General features: G+C 50.4%; 1 protein-coding gene across 15 annotated transcripts in view; it reads left to right on the forward strand.

Annotated features, from left to right (window-relative positions):
* CUX1 (cut like homeobox 1) overlaps positions 1-17,647 on the forward strand; it is a 464,969-nt gene that overhangs the window by 428,019 nt on the left and 19,303 nt on the right. For 12 of the 15 annotated variants that reach the window (XM_063668185.1, XM_054496501.2, XM_054496505.2 and 9 more), the window contains one exon: positions 1,007-10,906. The exons of the other annotated variants lie outside the window; for them this stretch is intronic. In XM_063668185.1, coding sequence (XP_063524255.1) covers positions 1,007-1,655 — 649 coding nt within the window. In that variant the 3' untranslated portion in view covers positions 1,656-10,906. Of the gene's footprint in view, positions 1-1,006; positions 10,907-17,647 lie in introns of those variants that run through there. 15 annotated transcript variants of the gene reach the window in all.

Consider the following 17,647-nt stretch of genomic DNA (forward strand, 5'->3'; position numbering starts at 1 on the left):
CAGCCTTCATTACTGCACACCAGGCACCAGTGCAAGGCCTGGGTGTACAAAGAATAAATAGGACCTTGCCTTTCTCAGTCTGGTTGGAGTGGGATGGGATCAGATGGAGGAAACGTGTCACTCGATAAGAACCCTGGCCAGAAGTGGTGGCTCATGCCTGTAATCCCAGCACTTGGGGAGACCCAGGCAGGAAGATTGCTTGAGCCCAGGAGCTCCAAGACCAGCCTGGGCAACATGGCGAGACTCCATCTCTTAAAAAAATTTAAAAATTAGCAAGCATAGTGACACAGTTGTGGTCCTAGCTACTCAGGAGGCTGAGATGGGAGGATCACTCAAGCCCAGTAGTTGGAGGCTGCACTGAGCTGTGATGGCACCACTGCACTCCAGTCTGGGTGACAGAACAAGGCCTTGTTACCAAAAGGTTTTTGAAAAATAAAATAAGTGGCTGGATGCAGTGGCTCACACCTGTAATCCCAGCACTTTTGGAGGCCGAGGCAGATAGATCACGTGAGGTCCGGAGTTTGAGACCAGCCTGGCCAACATGGTGAAACCCCATCTCTTCTAAAAATGCAAAAATTAGCTGGATGTGGTGGCGGGTGACTGTAATCCCAGGTACTCTGGAGGCTGAGGCAGGAGAATCACTTGAACCCAGGAGGCAGAGGTTGCAGTGAGTGGAGATTGAGCCACTGCCCTCCACCTGGGCGGCAACAGGGAAATTCTGTCTCAAAAAATAAAAATTAAAATAAGTGCCCGTGGCAATTTGTTGCAGTGGAGAAGAGGGGAGTGGTGTCCCAGCCCTGGGATGGCTCCTGGCCAGGCCCGGAGGGGTGGTTGGTGACTCTGGAGAGGGGTTGCCCCGTGGCCCCAGGGTCGCTGGAGGGGCACGGAGGGGCCTCCAGGCTGGATGGAGCAGGAGCCCCAGAGAGAGGGGTCTGGCTGGGGTAGCACCAGAGGCCCTGACCCCAGCAGCATCCCCCTCACGTCCCTGCCGCTTGTTGTCTTGTAGGTCTCGGATCCGCAGAGAACTGTTCATTGAGGAAATTCAGGCCGGGAGCCAGGGCCAGGCGGGCGCCAGCGACTCACCCTCAGCCCGCAGCGGCCGGGCGGCGCCCAGCTCGGAGGGCGACAGCTGCGACGGCGTGGAGGCCACTGAGGGCCCAGGCAGCGCCGACACCACCGAGGAGCCCAAGTCTCAGGGAGAGGCCGAGCGGGAGGAGGTGCCGCGGCCGGCGGAGCAGACGGAGCCGCCGCCCTCGGGGACCCCGGGCCCGGACGACGCCCGCGACGACGACCACGAGGGAGGCCCCGTGGAAGGCCCGGGGCCCCTGCCCAGCCCCGCCACCGCCACCGCCACCGCCGCGCCCGCGGCCCCCGAGGACGCCGCTACCTCAGCCGCCGCCGCCGCCGCCGCCGCGCCGGGGGAGGGCCCCGCGGTCCGGAGCTCCGCGCCGCCGCCCAGCAGCAGCAGCAGCAGCAGCAGCGCCCCCCGCAGGCCCAGCTCGCTGCAGAGCCTTTTCGGCCTCCCCGAGGCCGCGGGCGCCCGGGACTCGCGCGACAACCCCCTGCGCAAGAAGAAGGCGGCGAACTTGAACAGCATCATCCACCGCCTGGAGAAGGCCGCCAGCCGGGAGGAACCTATCGAATGGGAGTTCTGAGGGGCCGTGGCCCCGGGGCGGGCAGCCAGGCTGGGCCGCAAGGGCCTGGACGGGGTCGGACGGGGCAGGCGCTGTGGACACCGTGGCCTGGGCTTGGCCCACGGCCTGCACCGACCCAGGGCCGGACCTGAGCGCGCAGCCCAGACCCACTCCACGGTCCGCAGCCTGCACCGACCCGAGGCCCAGATCCAAGGCCGCGGCCCAGACCCACTCTGCGGCCCACACCGACCCTGAGGCCCGGGCCGACCCTGCGGCCTCCACCGACCCCGCGGCCCAGACCCAGCCCGCGGCCTGGACCGCTTTGCGCACTTACCGCCCTGCGGGCCACAGGGCAAAATCGCCATAGGCCAAGGTGCATATAGAAAACAAAGGAGCATTAAGCCCAATCTATGTCGTGTTTTCAAGGAAGAAAACGGAAATGTGTGGTCGAGCTTTTTTGTACCCTGAAGTGTTTTTTTAATTGCCCTAAGTGATTTCCACAGGTTCTGGAATAACTCTTACAGCTTTGCCTTGTGTCCTCCTGTTCCGTGTGGGCTTTAAAAGAAAAAAAATCAAACCCACATATTAAAAGGGGGCTTTTTATCTGCCATCTAATGGCTTCAGAGCGATAATACACTATTATCTTCTTAAACCAGGAAAAAATAAAAGGGGAGGGGGTGGGATTTTTCAGAAAAATTAAAAAAGAAAGTTTTTGTAGCTGTTCAGTTGCCACTAAGAGATTGCACAGTCAAAACGACTCTAAACACACTAGTTTGGATTCCTAAATATTTTCAAGAAAAGAATCTTCTCGTTTGAAACTTTGAATTAAAATAAAACACATTTACTCCACATATTTTTTAACAAAAAGAAAACGTCACATCAGGAAACTCTGATTTTGTGGTAGCTGACATAGTGTTTTCTTGTATGTGAATAGAATCCTGACATGTAGTGCACATCGATGTATAGCTTTAACTGACCCTGGGTTTTGCAGACCAGGGTTTGTTTAATACACTCCATTCTAGGCCAAATCAGGACAAAAAAAAAAAAAAAAAAAAAAAAAAGAAAAGATCCGAATCTAGGTATTTTATAATCTGCTTTTTAACCTCTAACCGCAGAGCACGCTGATCAGACCTCATATCTTGGAGGTTTAGGAGACAAGTTAGAACTGTAGCATGTACCTGTTAATTTTGTTTAATTTATGGTGTCTCAGTCTGTCTGTGCGTCTGCACGTGTGCAAGCATTGAAAGAAAGGAGAGAGTAGTCCGGGCGAGCACAGCAGGCAGTTCCAGGGCCAGACGGGCCCGTCCCCAAGTAGATAGCAGTCTACGGATCTCTCTCTGGCACAGAAGGCACCTCACCTCACACCACTCTCCTGGACACCTGATGAACTGAGCCCTCCCAGGGGAAGACACTCCCCAGGCCTGGGCAGGGCTTACACGCGCACTCTCTCTCTCTCTTTCCCTTTTTCTTCCCACCGCAAGCACTGATGACCCTGTTGAACTCGTGGGAAACTTCCTTTCTCTGCAGGAGAGAGAACGTGGCATTCTGGGCTCCCCACTCCCATCCCTGTAGAAATGGCCCAAACTCACACCAAAACGTGGATGCTCTTCAACTTCCAAACCTACCATTTGCCCTTCTTTCATTTCGCCTCTTAGAAAGTTCTTTTATGCACAGTTTTAGGGCAGTCTAAGTACAAACTGAAAGTCTAACTTGTCTCTGATTCCTCCCTTGTCTATGTGTATATGCGTGAGAATAGAGGCGGGTGAGAGTGTGCGTGCGTGTGCGTGTGTGCAATTTTATACGTCTGTGTATTTTCTTAAGTACCTGTGCACACGTAGAGTGCATTACTGCCACCTTTTTCAATAAGCTGTTTTATCAGTTACGGCTTCTACAAGTTTGCTAATTTAGACTCCTTTATTGCCATATCTTTAAACTAACAATAGATGATTTCGGTATATATATATATTTTTTTTTGCTTATTTATAGGTGCTGTATTTTATTATCTGATTGTTAGGAAGGGATGAAAGGGGCAAATATTCTTTAGAGGGATAGACTGCCGGCAGTATTGGGTATAATTTACAAGATGTAGTTGTCATACTGTATATTACTGATTGAAAACTTTTTGACCGTATTGTGTATCATTGAAACCTTTGTCTTAGGTCAACATCTTTGGATGACATTTTAATGGTGCATTCATTATTTCTTAAGTTTAATTAATATTACTTTTTTTTTTATTTGGGGGGTGGGAGGGAGTTATAATTTTAAAGGTATGCTCTGGCTATTCCACCTCCGTGTGCTTGTTAATTAACTTGTAGGACTTTGACTGTAAGATGTGAAACCACGTTTCTTGCATGATGTTTTAGAGATTATTTCATTTACAGTCTTTTAACCTGCAACTGCAGCACTTAGTTCACGTTTTCACAAATTTTGAGAGTCACTACACTAAAGACAATGCCTTTTCATGAATAAGAAGTTTTCAGAAGGCTCTAGGGGGCTGGGAGGCAGGCCGTTTGTTTGTCTTTTGTTGGGGGTATCATTTCTGAACTTGAAATCCGGTTCAGGGAGAAGAGAATTCAAAATTAGAGGAGCTTAAGGGGACACGGGTCAACATCTAGCTCAATTCAGGTGCATGGAGAAGAGTGAGTTCACATCAGTGACCCTTAGGACAGTGAGTGGCAGAGCCCTGATGACTGTGGCGTCCTCTCCACAAAACCCTCAAGGGACTTTTGTCACCATGTGTGATGAATCTTTAAATATTGTCTAATTTTTATAAGAATGAAAATAAGTTAACAGGAAATAGTAGGCTAGGGTTTAGTTTTAAAGGCATGACTGTTATTTACAAAGGTGTTAAATCTGAGGAAATTGACAAATACAGATTTGTCCCTTCTAGTGGCCAAACAGTAACAGTCTAAAATGCAGTCATTTTGACCCTCCCAAGCAATTTAGTCATATGTGTTGTTTTCTCTTTTTTGTTTTTACTTCTTAGATTTTTAACTAGGTTACTGTTTGTTCCCCTTCTGTCTTTTTTGCCAGACTTACATCTGGTGCCGGATACAATCAGTTGGTTAAATTTTGCTTGCAGTTCTGTGTATTTTTTTCCTCTATTATTTATTTTTTTTTTTAAATGGAGATCCTAACCTTAGATTTTTGATGTGAAGCTAGCACTGTCTGTAATACTTCTAAGAGCTGCCACTAAAATAATACAGCAATCCGTGGCCAGGGGAGCACCCCCTCCTGGTTGGGCCCCTCAGTTGGAGTCTAAGGGTTAATCTCTCATCTTGCTAAGCAGTATTCAAGTGCCTTGAACAGTGTCCCCTCGGCATGGCTCCCCTTTAGCAGGCTGGCATTCCAAGCAGTGGCCCCCGCAGGCAGCCGACCCCCTTCCTCTTCACGCTCTACGAGTTTAAAAAGCTGATTTATACCTCTCCCCTGGGGGAAACGGTTCCATATAAAACACTAACACTTAATTACAAGCTCCATTATGCCATTTTAAATGGCTTCTTTTTGTTAATTGGAGGCAGTGTTCATAACTTAAGGCTTTTGCCATTAACTTAGCTGGCTAAGCAGAGGCTCGGCATAAAATCAGTGTTTGCATTTAGCCTCTTGACCCGGGGTTCTGGCCCAAGCTCCCTTGTGATAGCTGAGATGGCAGGTGTGAGAGTTCTGTTCTAGACCTGTGCCCAACTCACTTCCATCCCAGAGGAGTCTTCTATCCTCCTCCCCAATCCCCGAGCTCCCAGGTAACCTCCTCTTGAACTTCTGTATCAGTGAAGACATCTGTGGTTTCTGCTCACCAGGCCTCTCTTTAGAAAGGGTTATCAGAGCCATGGAGCTTAGCTCAACTGGATTCTTCTAGACGATCTTAGGAGGCATCTTGGCATGAGGCAGCTTCTAAGCGTCTCCTGGGACAGGATCGGGGTGGCAGCCCAGGGATGCATGCGTGGGAGAACTCTCTGAGAAATGCCAGGATCGTGGCTCACAGGGACCCACCATCAAAACCTGCTACTTTGTGCAAGTAATTGAGGCAAAAGATACCAGTTGACGGCCTCCCTGGGGTAGATCCCTTGTACCTCCAAAGTACAAATACCTCCCTGCTCAGTTTCCTTCCTGTCGCCATCTTTGTTTTCTTCCCATTGAAAAACCATCCTGTCTGATGTGGACGTTCAGGTCTGCTGGTTGGCGGTCCGGGTCCTGAGTGCAGCAGAGCTCTGGGTTAAATATTCCTTTCTGGCCACCGCCCAAGCCCAGGTGGCCAGCTCTCATACCCCATCTCCCTCCTTGGCCAGGGCCAGCATCAGGCGTGCAGCTCACGACCAGTTTACACAGGCTGCAAAGAGATCACTGTGGGCCTCAGCTGACTACTTTAAGATCATGCCACAGCCAGGCCCTAAAAAGAGAGGGGAACAGGAGTCCCCAGGTGAGCTCTCTCACGGGCAGGTGCCTTCCCGACTAAGGTTGGACTGGATGACTTTGTTCCTCCTGCATGCATGTCCTTTGATACAAGGGTGATCAGTGAACTCTGTTGACATTCTATGCAATGTTTTTCATTCCTCTGATTTTAGCAAAGCAAATCTTACTGAAAAATAGCAGAGCCAGGGGAACAGACGCATGTCCTTCTGGGAGTCACACAAAAGCAGAGATTTTGAACTGAGGGGCGACAGCCTTTGCCTTAAATGCACTATGACAGGCGCTTCTTGGCAGACCAGTAAAAACAAAAGCCCATAGACCTTACTCATCCCAAGGCCGACAAGCCAGCTGTACAGGGCGAGATGTAGCAACACGGGGCATGAGCAGTGGGCGTGCTGGGCTATTCGCTGTGGTACTTTAGGCTGGAGGTTTGGCTCCTGTGCTGCCGGTGGGGGGCCCTGTCCCTCCCCAGATATCCTCCCTCTTCTTCACACTCCTCATTGTCCCTTCTACCTCACTAACCTGTGTTCTCCATCTGATGTCACCCAGAACCACACCCCACAGAACTGTGAGGCACGTGGGCTGGAGAGGGCAGAAAAGCTGCCAGCGCAGCAGACACGAGCATCCCTCTGCCTGGTGGGCCGGCTTTGTGTGTCTCTCCTTTTGTGAGCACAACACGGAGAAACAGCTGTGCTCTGCAAGGCACACGGATTTTTCTCTTGACTTCCACCTGTTCCCAAAGCTCCAGCAGCTGTTTCTTTTGCAGGCAGGGCGTGGTCTCGGGCCTCCGAGGGTCTTGTCTTTTGTCCGCCTTCCTTTCTGTCCAGTCCTGTTCAGCTGTTAAGATCCATCATGGCCATTATCCTTGCCCCGGACTGCCCCAAAGTGGCCACATGAGGACACTTCCCAAGATTCCCAGCTGGCTTTGGGGAACGCCGTAGCTCTTGGGTGTCTGTCGTCTGTGGCGTGGTTTTAGCGTCACTGCGAACGCTACTTTGCAAACATCAAACATCTCAAAGACGGAAAGGATAGATGGCTTTCTCCAGCCTACATGCCCCGTCCACAGTTGCATCACCCTCTTATCCCAAAAGAATATGCCAGTTCCCATCCAGCACCGAAGAAAACCGGCTCCTGGGGCTGCTGGTTGGAGGTGGGTCTGTCCACCGTGGGGGCCAAACTGTTCCCCTGCTGGAGAGAGTTTGCAAGTAAGAACCTAAGGATGGGGACAGCATCCTGTGCTTGGGCATCGACCAGCCAAAGCTCACATTTAGAAATCCCTCAGTGCTTCTGTGGTTTCACCTGGGCATTGATGACATTAGGGAAGCCTTTGTGACCACAGGGCAGGGCTTGTGCCCTGAGTGGCAAGGTGGTGACCTGGGGCCAGTGTGATGTGGTTGGATCTCAGTGTGTACTGAATGCCAGTCTGGCCAGCACACTCGAACGCTAAGAGAATGGTCCAATTTGATGATCTTGTTTCTATTTCGATCAGGTTTTGACTTTTTGTAGATGAAAACTACCAGGGAAAAGGGGAAGCAGGTACCCAATAAAGTTTAGAAGGATCCAGTCTGTGAAACCCTTAGAGATGGGCCGAAAGTTAAGTCCACAACCCTTGGGCTTAATCAGGATGGAAGAGGAGGGGGTGTGGGGGGCAGAGCGTAAAACAAGCCCCAGCCCTACTCCCGGCCCCCCAGCCCAGTCTTCCCAATCCCAGAGGCCCCGGCGGCCTGTGCTCCTCACCACCCTGGTCAGGGCAATAGAAGGACATGCAATTTCCACCTGTCTGCCCGACTTCCAAAAACTGCCTCCTCCTGCCCAGGCCTCTCCCACCGCCACCTCCCCTCCAAAGATAACCGTGTCCATGCCATCCGTGGCATCATCTCGAGTTTTCATTTTTGGATGAAGTGACATTTAGCTTTAACAAGACATTTCCAAAGCGCCTAGTCTCCTCCAAAATGCTAACTTTAAAAGTTGGGCATTGTAGGCGAAAAATCCCGAAAAAAAAAAAAAAAAAAAAGACAAAAAAAAAGGCTGGCGAGAGAAAGACATTTGGCTATGCATAAATGTGCACTTCCCCCATGCCCCCGTTCTTAAACTCTTAAGATGCCTTTGAGTTGCTTTTCATGAATCCTTTTAGTTTACCCGATAATGTTAAGAAAGCATTAGTCTGCGTTACTGTAATTTCTGTAGTGTTTACGCTTTAATTTCTACCACAAAATATGCTATATGCTATGTATCAAGCTTTCTGTAATCAGAAAGAAAAGGTGCCTTATATCCCAATGTCACGGCTACATCCCTATGGAAATTAATCAGAAGCACAGTGTGTACGGAAGCATTGGGACTTCTGCTGGTGAAACAAGAGACCATTCAGCAAGACACATTGAAGTGGCACGGAGCTGCTTTTGTTTTATAATTCTTTTTTCCCCCCTTTTGCTTCTTCTTTTTTATTATTATTTTTTTTTTTGTAGTTTGCTTTAAACAGAAAGCACTTAAATAGATGACTATGTGTAAAAGCTCTGTGCAATTGAAATCATTTTTCTTCATTTTTAAAAAATAACGTATTGCACACCAAATGAACTCAAAGTAAGCTTTAGACCAGGACGATTCAGGTTATGAATGAGTTTGTTCACTGTAGTTCCGTTTGTTCATGAACCGAAGGGAAAACAGGCCTCCCCGACTCCCTCCAGTCTCCCAGCCTGCCTCTTGGTGACCACTGTGCTGGGCGTGCGGGGCCCGAGGGCTCTGGCCGGAGCCGCTGGCCTGACGAGGCAGGTTGGGGAGTGTCCGTGATTCAGAAGCTGAGAGGCTTCCCCAGTGTCTGAGGCCACAGCCATCCCTTCCAGCACTTAATCTTGTCTTGTTGAAATGGACTGACTGCTACTGACCTGCCGGCGTGCGTGAGGGTGATTATAAAAGGATGTTTCCTTGAGAAAAAAAAAAATTATTTCTATCCTCTTCTATTTATTATTAGGTTAATCATTTAAGTACTTATCAGGAGTGTATTGTTATTTTGTGTTTTGTTGTCATAAATGCTTTTTGCTGTCACTCTAGTGGTTACTATCCTCTGCCTTCCTCTTCTCCCCCACTCCCCCAGAGAACCAAGGCATCTGGGGGATTGACTGGGGGCAGAGGGGGTTTCCCCAGCAAAATCAAACACCTGTCTCCAGAGTAGCCACTCAAAAACTGGTGGTCTCTATGTGTCTAACTTTTTAAATGAGAGAGTTTATGAACAAAAAAATCTACCAACGTGTGAGGGAGTTGCTGAGTTGAAGAATGCTCGCTTGAGGAGCTTCAGAGGAATCTTAGCAAAGCCAAGTTCAGTTCCCCAAAGCCTCCTAGAGCCTCTGGTAAGACTTCTGGGTTCATGAAGTTTCGGCGAGCCGTGGTCAGAGAGGGCGCGGTGGCCTGGCCAAGACTTTACCTCCAAGCGAGAGAGTGATTTCTTGCAAGGCCCGCACGGGTTGATATGTTTTGGTTGGTTTTTTGTTGTTGTTGTTTTTCTTGCGTACAAAGTTGGTCAAAACCATCTTTCAAAGCAACAGTGTTTTGTAGTACCAGGCTGTGGCTTGAGGGCTCACCTAGGAGATCATAGGCAGAGGGCCCCTTTCCCCTCTAGGTGGTTCAATGTGGAGGAAGGTTGGGTGTGGAGATAGCTTGCTGTGGCCCCAACCTCAGCCAGCAGGACACCCAGATGTTGCCAATCGGGTGTGAAGGTGAGGCGCCCTGCCTCGATCCCGTGGGCCCAGCAGAAGGAAACTTATCCCAGGCCAAGGCAAGGGCCCTGCTCACCCCAAGGTAGGCTGGGAAGAGCATCTCTTTCCATACCATCACCTCCCCTTCTCCAAGATCGCCGGGGGCCCTGATTTTGTTCTCTCTTTGAAAGAAACCCTCCACCAAAACAGTGGTCCCCATCTCCCAAAAAGGCTTTTTTTTTTTTTTTTTCATTTTTCTCTAATTAGTCTATGCATTTCTCTCTCTCTCAAACCATTTTCTGCCTCTTCCCTTGAGAAAACGGGCATCTCACGTACCCCCATCTGAGACCTCTTGGAAAAAAAAAATCCCGTGTATTCTGGAGATGTGAGAATTCACCCAAAATTCTTGAAGCATTGGAGAATAGCTTGTTATAAAATAAAAGTGGGGGTAAAAAGAAGGTGGTTTTCCCCATATCCCTTTGCATTGAATAAGAGACCTAGTTCTTTGCGTTTGTGCAATAACTCTTTGCTGCTTGCCTTGAGAGCGGGTAGCACCACGCTCCTGTCCAGACTACTAACAGCACAAGACGCACTCGCAGGGTGGCGGAATCTTCCGGAAAACTCTTTATAAGCTCAGCTCTCCCCACCCCACCCCCGCTCCAGTGTTTTGTCACGTCTTACATTTTAGCAGTATTTTATATTTTCTGTAACGCATCAAGTCTTAGATCTTTCTAGAGCTTGTTTGTTCATCCTCACAATCACAGATTTTTTTTCTCCAATCCTCACAGAGACCCAATTGACCAAAAAAAGAAAAAAGGAAAAAAAAAAAAAGTCGTCCTTTTTTTTTTTTTTTTTTTTTTGTACAAATCGCTTTGAGATGCCTCTGGTGTGTTGCTGTGTGACATCTCTCTGATAACATTTTATTTCTTGCTATTTGTTTTTCTACATTAAGAGTCAAAGTTGACCTGGCTGGCGTGGGGGTGGGGGAGGCACCCGTCGGCCCCTTGGTGTTGTCCCTCTGTCTTTGGTTAGCCATACGATGTTTGTTCTCAGCACTGTACAACGGTCCCTATATAATACGGAGAAGCAATATCACTGTATGAGACTCACACCATGTATTATTATTCACTAGCACCCTAGGTGTGATAATTGAAGTAAATATCTTTTATACAAACACGAGAATGTGTGGGTTGTTTTTATTTAAAGTGCTCTGGCCTGAGGACGAGCAGCAAACACTGTCATTCGGGGTCCAAAGGGCACCTCGAGAATCGCCGTTCCCGAGGTCGTCCTCCTTGCACCTGTCCGCAGGTCCTTGGGCGTGTGGCTTCCAGGCACACAGAAAACCATGTGGCTCTAGGATACATGGGGATCTCGGGCACTGTTCTGTCAATCTGCATCCGGTTCACAGGAAGGGCTTCGCCGGGGCCTGCGTTCCTACTTGCTGTTGTCACCAGCACTGTTTGTCTACCCTTGAACCAAGCCCTTACCCTCCCTGGCATCCGCTTCCTTGTCTGTAAAATGGAGACACCATCGCCTGGCATATAGGCTTGCTGTGGGGAACCAGGAATGGTGGCCAGTGCTGGTGTGGCACTGGGCTGGTGGTGGCAGCCCCAATCGATGGCACTCGGGCAACCGGGACTACGGCCAGGCTCCTCTGCCATGTGGCCTGCAGCTGGTCAGTGGTGTGGCCTCAACCTTCTGTGTGGGGGTCTCACTGTGCCCCTGACTCCTGATGTAACAGAAAGACAAGTGAAAGGCACCAGTTAATGCTTGCGAGTGGGGGACACGGGGATTGGGACAGTGGCTTGCGGGTCTCTGGAGCGCCAGGGCCACTGAGAAGAGTCTCTTTCCAGATGGCGCTCGGGCTGGACGGGGGGGGAGAGCTCTGCAGAGGTGGCTGTTAGGCTTCTCCGCGCAGTTGTGACTCAGAGGCTGTTGCTCGTCTTGAGACCTACCGGGTTGGAAAAGAGCCGTCTGCCAGGCCAACGTGTGTCTGGTGGAAGTGGGGGATGACTTGGTCGCGTATTAATTTGGAGATTTCAGATTGTGAAACGCCCACATGTGATACAGAATCATAAGCCCCTCTCTGAATTAAACTGGATTCAATCCTCCCTCCAGTGGGAGAACCCAGAGTATAGGATGGAGACACCCCCCAGTGCCAGGTGCCCTCGGCAGCCCCGCGTCGCATGCAGTCACTTAGGGCTGGGGGTGTCTCTAGAGTTGCCCAAAATGCCGGTCCCCTCAGATAGGAGAGGCGTGCATAAAACCCTAAGAGCTGGCCAGGCGCAGTGGCTCACGCCTGTAATCCCAGCACTTTGAGAGGCCGAGGCGGGTGGATCATTTGAGGTCAGGAGTTCAAGACCAGCCTGGCCAACATGGTGAAACCCCATCTCTACTAAAAATACAAAAATTAACCAGGCATGGTGGCGGGTGCCTGTAATCCCAGCTACTTGGGAGGCTGAGGTAGGAGAATCGCTTGAACCTGGGAGGCGGAGGTTACAATGAGCCGAGATTGCGCCATTGCACTCCGGCCTGGGCAATAGAGCGAAACTCAGTCTCAATAAAACAAACAAACAAACAAATAACCCTAAGAACTCTGCCAGTTTGGTATTTGACAGACTGAAGTCTAACGTGGTTAATTTTTCTGTTTGCTAGTTTAGGTATGCCCCTATGTATTTAATGATCTGCTAACTAAATTAAAATAAGAAATGTTAAAAAAAAAAAAGGAAGGAAGGAAAGGAAGGAAGAAAGAACAGCTGGGCACAGTGGCTCATTCCTGTAACTCCTATAAGCCCAGCACTTTGGGAGGAGGTCAAGGCAGGAGGATTGCTTGAGCCCAGGAGTTTGAGACCAGCCTGGGCAACAGAGTGAGACCCCATCTCTACAAAAAATAAAAAATTAGTTGGGCATGGTGGCATGCGCCTGTAGTCCTAGCTACTCTGGAGGCTGAGGTGGGAGGATCACGTCTGCCCCGGAGTTCAAGGCTGCAGTGTGCTATGATGGCACCACTGCACTCCAGCCTGGGCAACACAGCAAGACCCTGAATCTTGGAAAAAAAAAAAAAAAAAAGGAACACTTAGCTCAAAGTCTTCTTCCCCAGAAAGTTGAGACAGGGTCTCAAGTCTGTCACCACCTCCTCCTCCCAGGCTTAAGCAACCCTCCCATCTCAGCCTCCCAAGTAGCTGGCACCACAGGTGTGCACCACCATGCCTGGCTAATTTTTTGTAGAGACGGGGTTTCGCCATGTTGCCCAGGCTGGTCTTGAACTCCTGAGCTCAGGAGATCCACCCACCTGGTTCTCCCAAAGTACTGGGATTATAGGAGTGAGCCACTGCGTCCGGCCTCCCCAAGTGCTTCTAAAGTGAGATATAATTAAGCAAAACTGCAGTTGTAACTGGTTTTGCAGGGTCAGCTGCAGAGGCAGAAAAAGAGAGTGAGATTTCATGCTCTGACTGCAATTGGGCGATGCCTCCATTCCAGGCAAATGGTTCAGCCTTGACCTTTCTCCCGTCCCTGCAGTTATGTGGGTCTGAACAGAACCTTGTTCCTTGCTTTTGTTTTTGTTTGAGACAGAGTCTCTCTCTCGCCTAGGCTGGAGTTTAGTGGCGCTATCTCGGCTCACTGCAACCTCTGTCTCCTGAGTTCAAGCAATTCTCCTGCCTCAGCCTCCCGAGTAACTGGGCTTAGAGGTGTGCACCACGACACCCAGCTAAATTTTAGTATTTTCAGTAGAGATGGGGTTTTACCATGTTGGCCAGGCTGGTCTCGAACTCCTGACCTCAAGTGATCCGCCCACCTTGGCCTCCCAAAGTGCTGGGATTACAGGCGTAAGCCACTGCGCCCGGCCCCTTATTTGTTATTTGTTTTGTTTCGTTTTTAAGATGGAGTCTGGCTCTATCACCCAGGCTGGAGTGCAATGGTACAATCTCGGCTCGCTGCAACCGCCACCTCCTGGGTTCAGGCGATTCTCCTGCCTCAGCCTCCCAAGTAGCTGGGATTATAGGTGCCCACCACCACACCTGGCTTTTTTTTTTTTTTAATTTAATTTTTTTTTATTTTTTATTTTTTAGTAGAGATGGGGTTTCACCATGTTGGCCAGGCTGATCTCGAACTCCTGACTTCAAGTGATCTGCCTGCCTCAGCGTCCCAAAGTGCTGGGATTACAGGCTTGAGCCACCGTACCCAGCCACGTTCCTTACTTGATGCTCTGAGGAAATACAATTGCACGTAGACAGGGTGGCGCGACGTGATGATGAGATATATTAGAGCACTTGAATTGTCTGCAATGGTCCTGTGTGCTTCTGTTAAAAAGCCCCTCTGAGTGGCTGCCTGGGGGCGTGCTGCTCCTCTCCACGGTCCTAGCATGCCAGCTTTGGGGGCATACAGCTTGCTGGTGTCTACTTCAGCTCATCACTGATTCCTGTGAGGTGGCAGAGGCCCAGACCTGCATGTACAGACCCAACCAGGGAACTAGGAGGGCTCCACAGAGCTACTGTGATGTTGCCGGGGCTCCCGGCCGGTGGGCCATTGCTCAGCAAACAACTCATACAGTGTGGAGTGACTGGCCTCCATAGACAGGGGAGATACAGCCTGGGCCCAGCCTTGGGCAGGCATTGCTGAAGTTCCTGTCTTTTCCAAGAAATTCAGACTCTTAGAATACCAACAGGAAGGGCCCTGGTCGAGCATGGTGGGTCACGCCTGTAATCCCAGCACTTTGGGAGGCTAAGGTGGACGGATCACCTGAGGTCAGGAGTTTGAGACCAGCCTGGCCAACGTGATGAAACCCCATCTCTACTGAAAATACAAAAATTAGCCAGGCATGATGGCGCATGCCTGTAATCCCAGCTACTCAGGAGGCTGAGGCAGGAGAATCGCTTGAACCCAGGAGGCGGAGGTTGCAGTGAGCCAAGATTGCGCCACTGCACTCCAGCCTGGGCAAGAGTGAGACTCTGGCTCAAAAAAATAAAAAATAAATAATACCAATACGAAGAGCCCCTTTTTTTTTTTCAAGCAGAATCGAGTATGGATAAGTAATAGCAGAGCTGCCCATTTGGGGCAGTGGTGTGTCTCCAGGGAGCAGGATTTGAGGACAACCCTCCCACTGTTCAGGGAGGTGTTAGTGTCTGTGGTCAAGAGACACTGGCTGTATCAGGATCCCAGCAGCGTTTCTTAGGGGCTGATGACCGTGAGCAAGTCTTAAGTCGACACTCAGGAAATCTTTGAAAGAATGAATGAGTTTAACTTCCTAGTGCTTCTGTTTCTGTCTCTGTAAAGGGGATATAAAAAGCCAAACTCGGTCGGGCACGATGGCTCACACCTGTAATCCCAAGGCTTTGGGAAGCCAAGGCAGGAGGATCACTTGAGGCCGGGAGTTCAAGACCCATCCTGGGACACAGAGCAAGACCCCGTCTCTACAAAAATCTTTAAAATTCGCCGGATGTGCTGGCACATGCCTGTAGTCCCAGCTACACGGGAGCCTGAAGGATCGCTTGAGCCCAGGAGCTCAAGGCTGCAGTGAGCTGTAATTGCACCACTGCACTCCGGCCTGGGTGACGGAGTGAGACCCCGTCTCCAATTGAAAAAATAAGAGGTAGGTGGCTCATGCCTGTAATCCCAGCACTTTGGGAGGCCGAGGCGGGTGGATGACGAGTTCAGGAGATTGAGACCATCCTGGCTAACACGGTGAAACCCCGTCTCTACTAAAAAGACAAAAAATTAGCCGGGCATGGTGGTGGGCACCTGTAGCCACTCAGGAGGCTGAGGCAGGAGAATCGCTTGAACCCGAGGCAAAGGTTGTAGTGAGCCGTGATACCTCCACTGCATTCCAGCCTGGGCGACAATGCAAGACTCCATCATGGATGGATGGATGAATGGATGGATGGATGGATGGATAACTCACAGGGTTACTGAGAGGACCCAGTGAGAAGACCTGGAAACCACTCACCCAGCACCCAGTGGCAGGGCAGAGCCTGGAAGGATCCAAGTGAGGCCTATGCAGTTACTGGCAGTGGAAGCAGCAGAGGACTGGCTGGCCCTGCCAGGGCCTTGCTGCCCGTGGCCAGGCCCCATCTCCTGGGGTCTCTAGTCTCCTCTAACACACATGGCCTCTGGGTTTGGCTGTGATGGGGTGGGACTGAGCCGTGGTAGATGCTTACATCAGACGGATCGCAAAGAGGGCCAGCTGTGCCCCAGCCTGGGAGACCCTGCAGCTGTGGGAATCCCGGTGCAACTTTCCAACTGAGGAAACAGATGCTTGCCGTGGGGTAGCATTCACTCGCCCGTGAGCTAATACATACCGAAGGCTGACTGTGGGCCGCTGCCTTACACGCTGGGGTTATTACAGGGCAAACCAGGAGCTCACCTTGTGGGAGGGACAGACAGTAGACGTAATAAATAAGTGAATGAGATAGTTGCTTCGAAGGTGATCAGTGTTATAAGGAGGATGGGAAGAGCAAGTGAAAAGGGTTAAAGTTTTGTTTTTGTTTTTTTTTTTTTTCTTTTTTTTGGAGATGAAGTCTTGCTCTGTTGCTCAGGCTGGAGTGCAATGGCATGATCTCAGTTCACTGCAACCCCCACCTCCCAGGTTCAGGCGATTCTCCTGCCGCAGCCTCCCAAGCAGCTGGGATTACAGGTGCATGCCACCACGTCCAGCTAATTTTTGTATTTTTAATAGAGACAGGGGTTTCACCACATTGGGCAGGCTGGTCTCGAACTCCTGATCTCAAGTGATCCACCCGCCTTGGCATCCCAAAGTACTGGGATTACAGGCGTGAGCCACCCACACCCAGCCTTTTTTTTTTTTTTTTTTTTTGAGATGGAGTCTCACTCTGTTGCCCAGGCTAGAGTGCAGTGACACAATCTCAGCTCACTGCAACCTCCTCCTCCCAGGTTCAAGCAATTCTCCTGCCTCAGCCTCCCAAGTAGCTGGGATTACTGGTGCATGCCACCACGTCCAGCTAATTTTTGTTATGTTTAGTAGAGACAGGGGTTTCATCATGTTGTCCATTCTGGTCCCAAACTCCTGACCTCAGGTGATCTGTCCGCTTCAGCCTCCCATAGTGCTGGGAGCCACTGCGCCCAGCCGAAAAGGGTTAAAGTTTTAAATCGGGTGGTCAGGGTAGGCCTCCCTAAGAAGTTCGCGTCTTTGTTTAATTTTTTATCTTTTTCTCTTTTTTTTGAGACAGGGTCTCACTCTGTCACCCAGGCTGAAGTGCAGTGGTGTGATCATAGCTCACTGCAGACTCTAACTCTTGGGCTCAAGTGATCCTCCCAGCCTCCCTAGTAACTGGGACTACAGGCACACATCACCACTTTTGGCTAATTTTTATATTTTTTGTAGAGACGAAGTCTCGCTATGTTACCCAGGCTGGTCTCAAACTCCTGGCTTCCAGCAACTTTTTTTTTTTTTTTTTTTTGAGACGGAATCTTGCTCTGTCACCCAGGCTAGAGTGCAGTGGCGCGATGTCAGCTCACTGCAACCTCCACCTCCTGGGTTCAAGTGATTCTCCTGCCTCAGCCTCCCAAGTAGCTGGGATTACAGGCGCCCACCACCGAGCCCGGCTAATTTTTTGTATTTTTAGTAGAGACGGGGTTTCACCATCTTGGCCAGGCTGGTCTCGAACTCCTGACCTCAGGTGATCCACCCGCCTCGGCCTCCCAAAGTGCTGGGATTACAGGCGTGAGCCATCGCGCCCAGCCCAGAAGTTAACTTCTAAACAGTCCTGGCAGAGCTGAGGGAACGAGCCCTGCAGATGTGAGAAGGAAGGACGTTCTAGGCAGTGGGAACCGCCAGTTCAAAGGTCTCGTGGTGCAAATGTCTCTGGAAACCAGCATGGCCGCAGCACCGTGACCAGGAGGGAGCGGGAGGCGATAACGTCAGAAGAGACCAGGGAGAGGCGGAGCATGGGGGCCTTGTCG

Source organism: Pongo pygmaeus, chromosome 6 (assembly GCF_028885625.2).
Source record: "Pongo pygmaeus isolate AG05252 chromosome 6, NHGRI_mPonPyg2-v2.0_pri, whole genome shotgun sequence".
In the NCBI taxonomy this organism is placed as follows: Eukaryota; Metazoa; Chordata; class Mammalia; order Primates; family Hominidae; genus Pongo; species Pongo pygmaeus.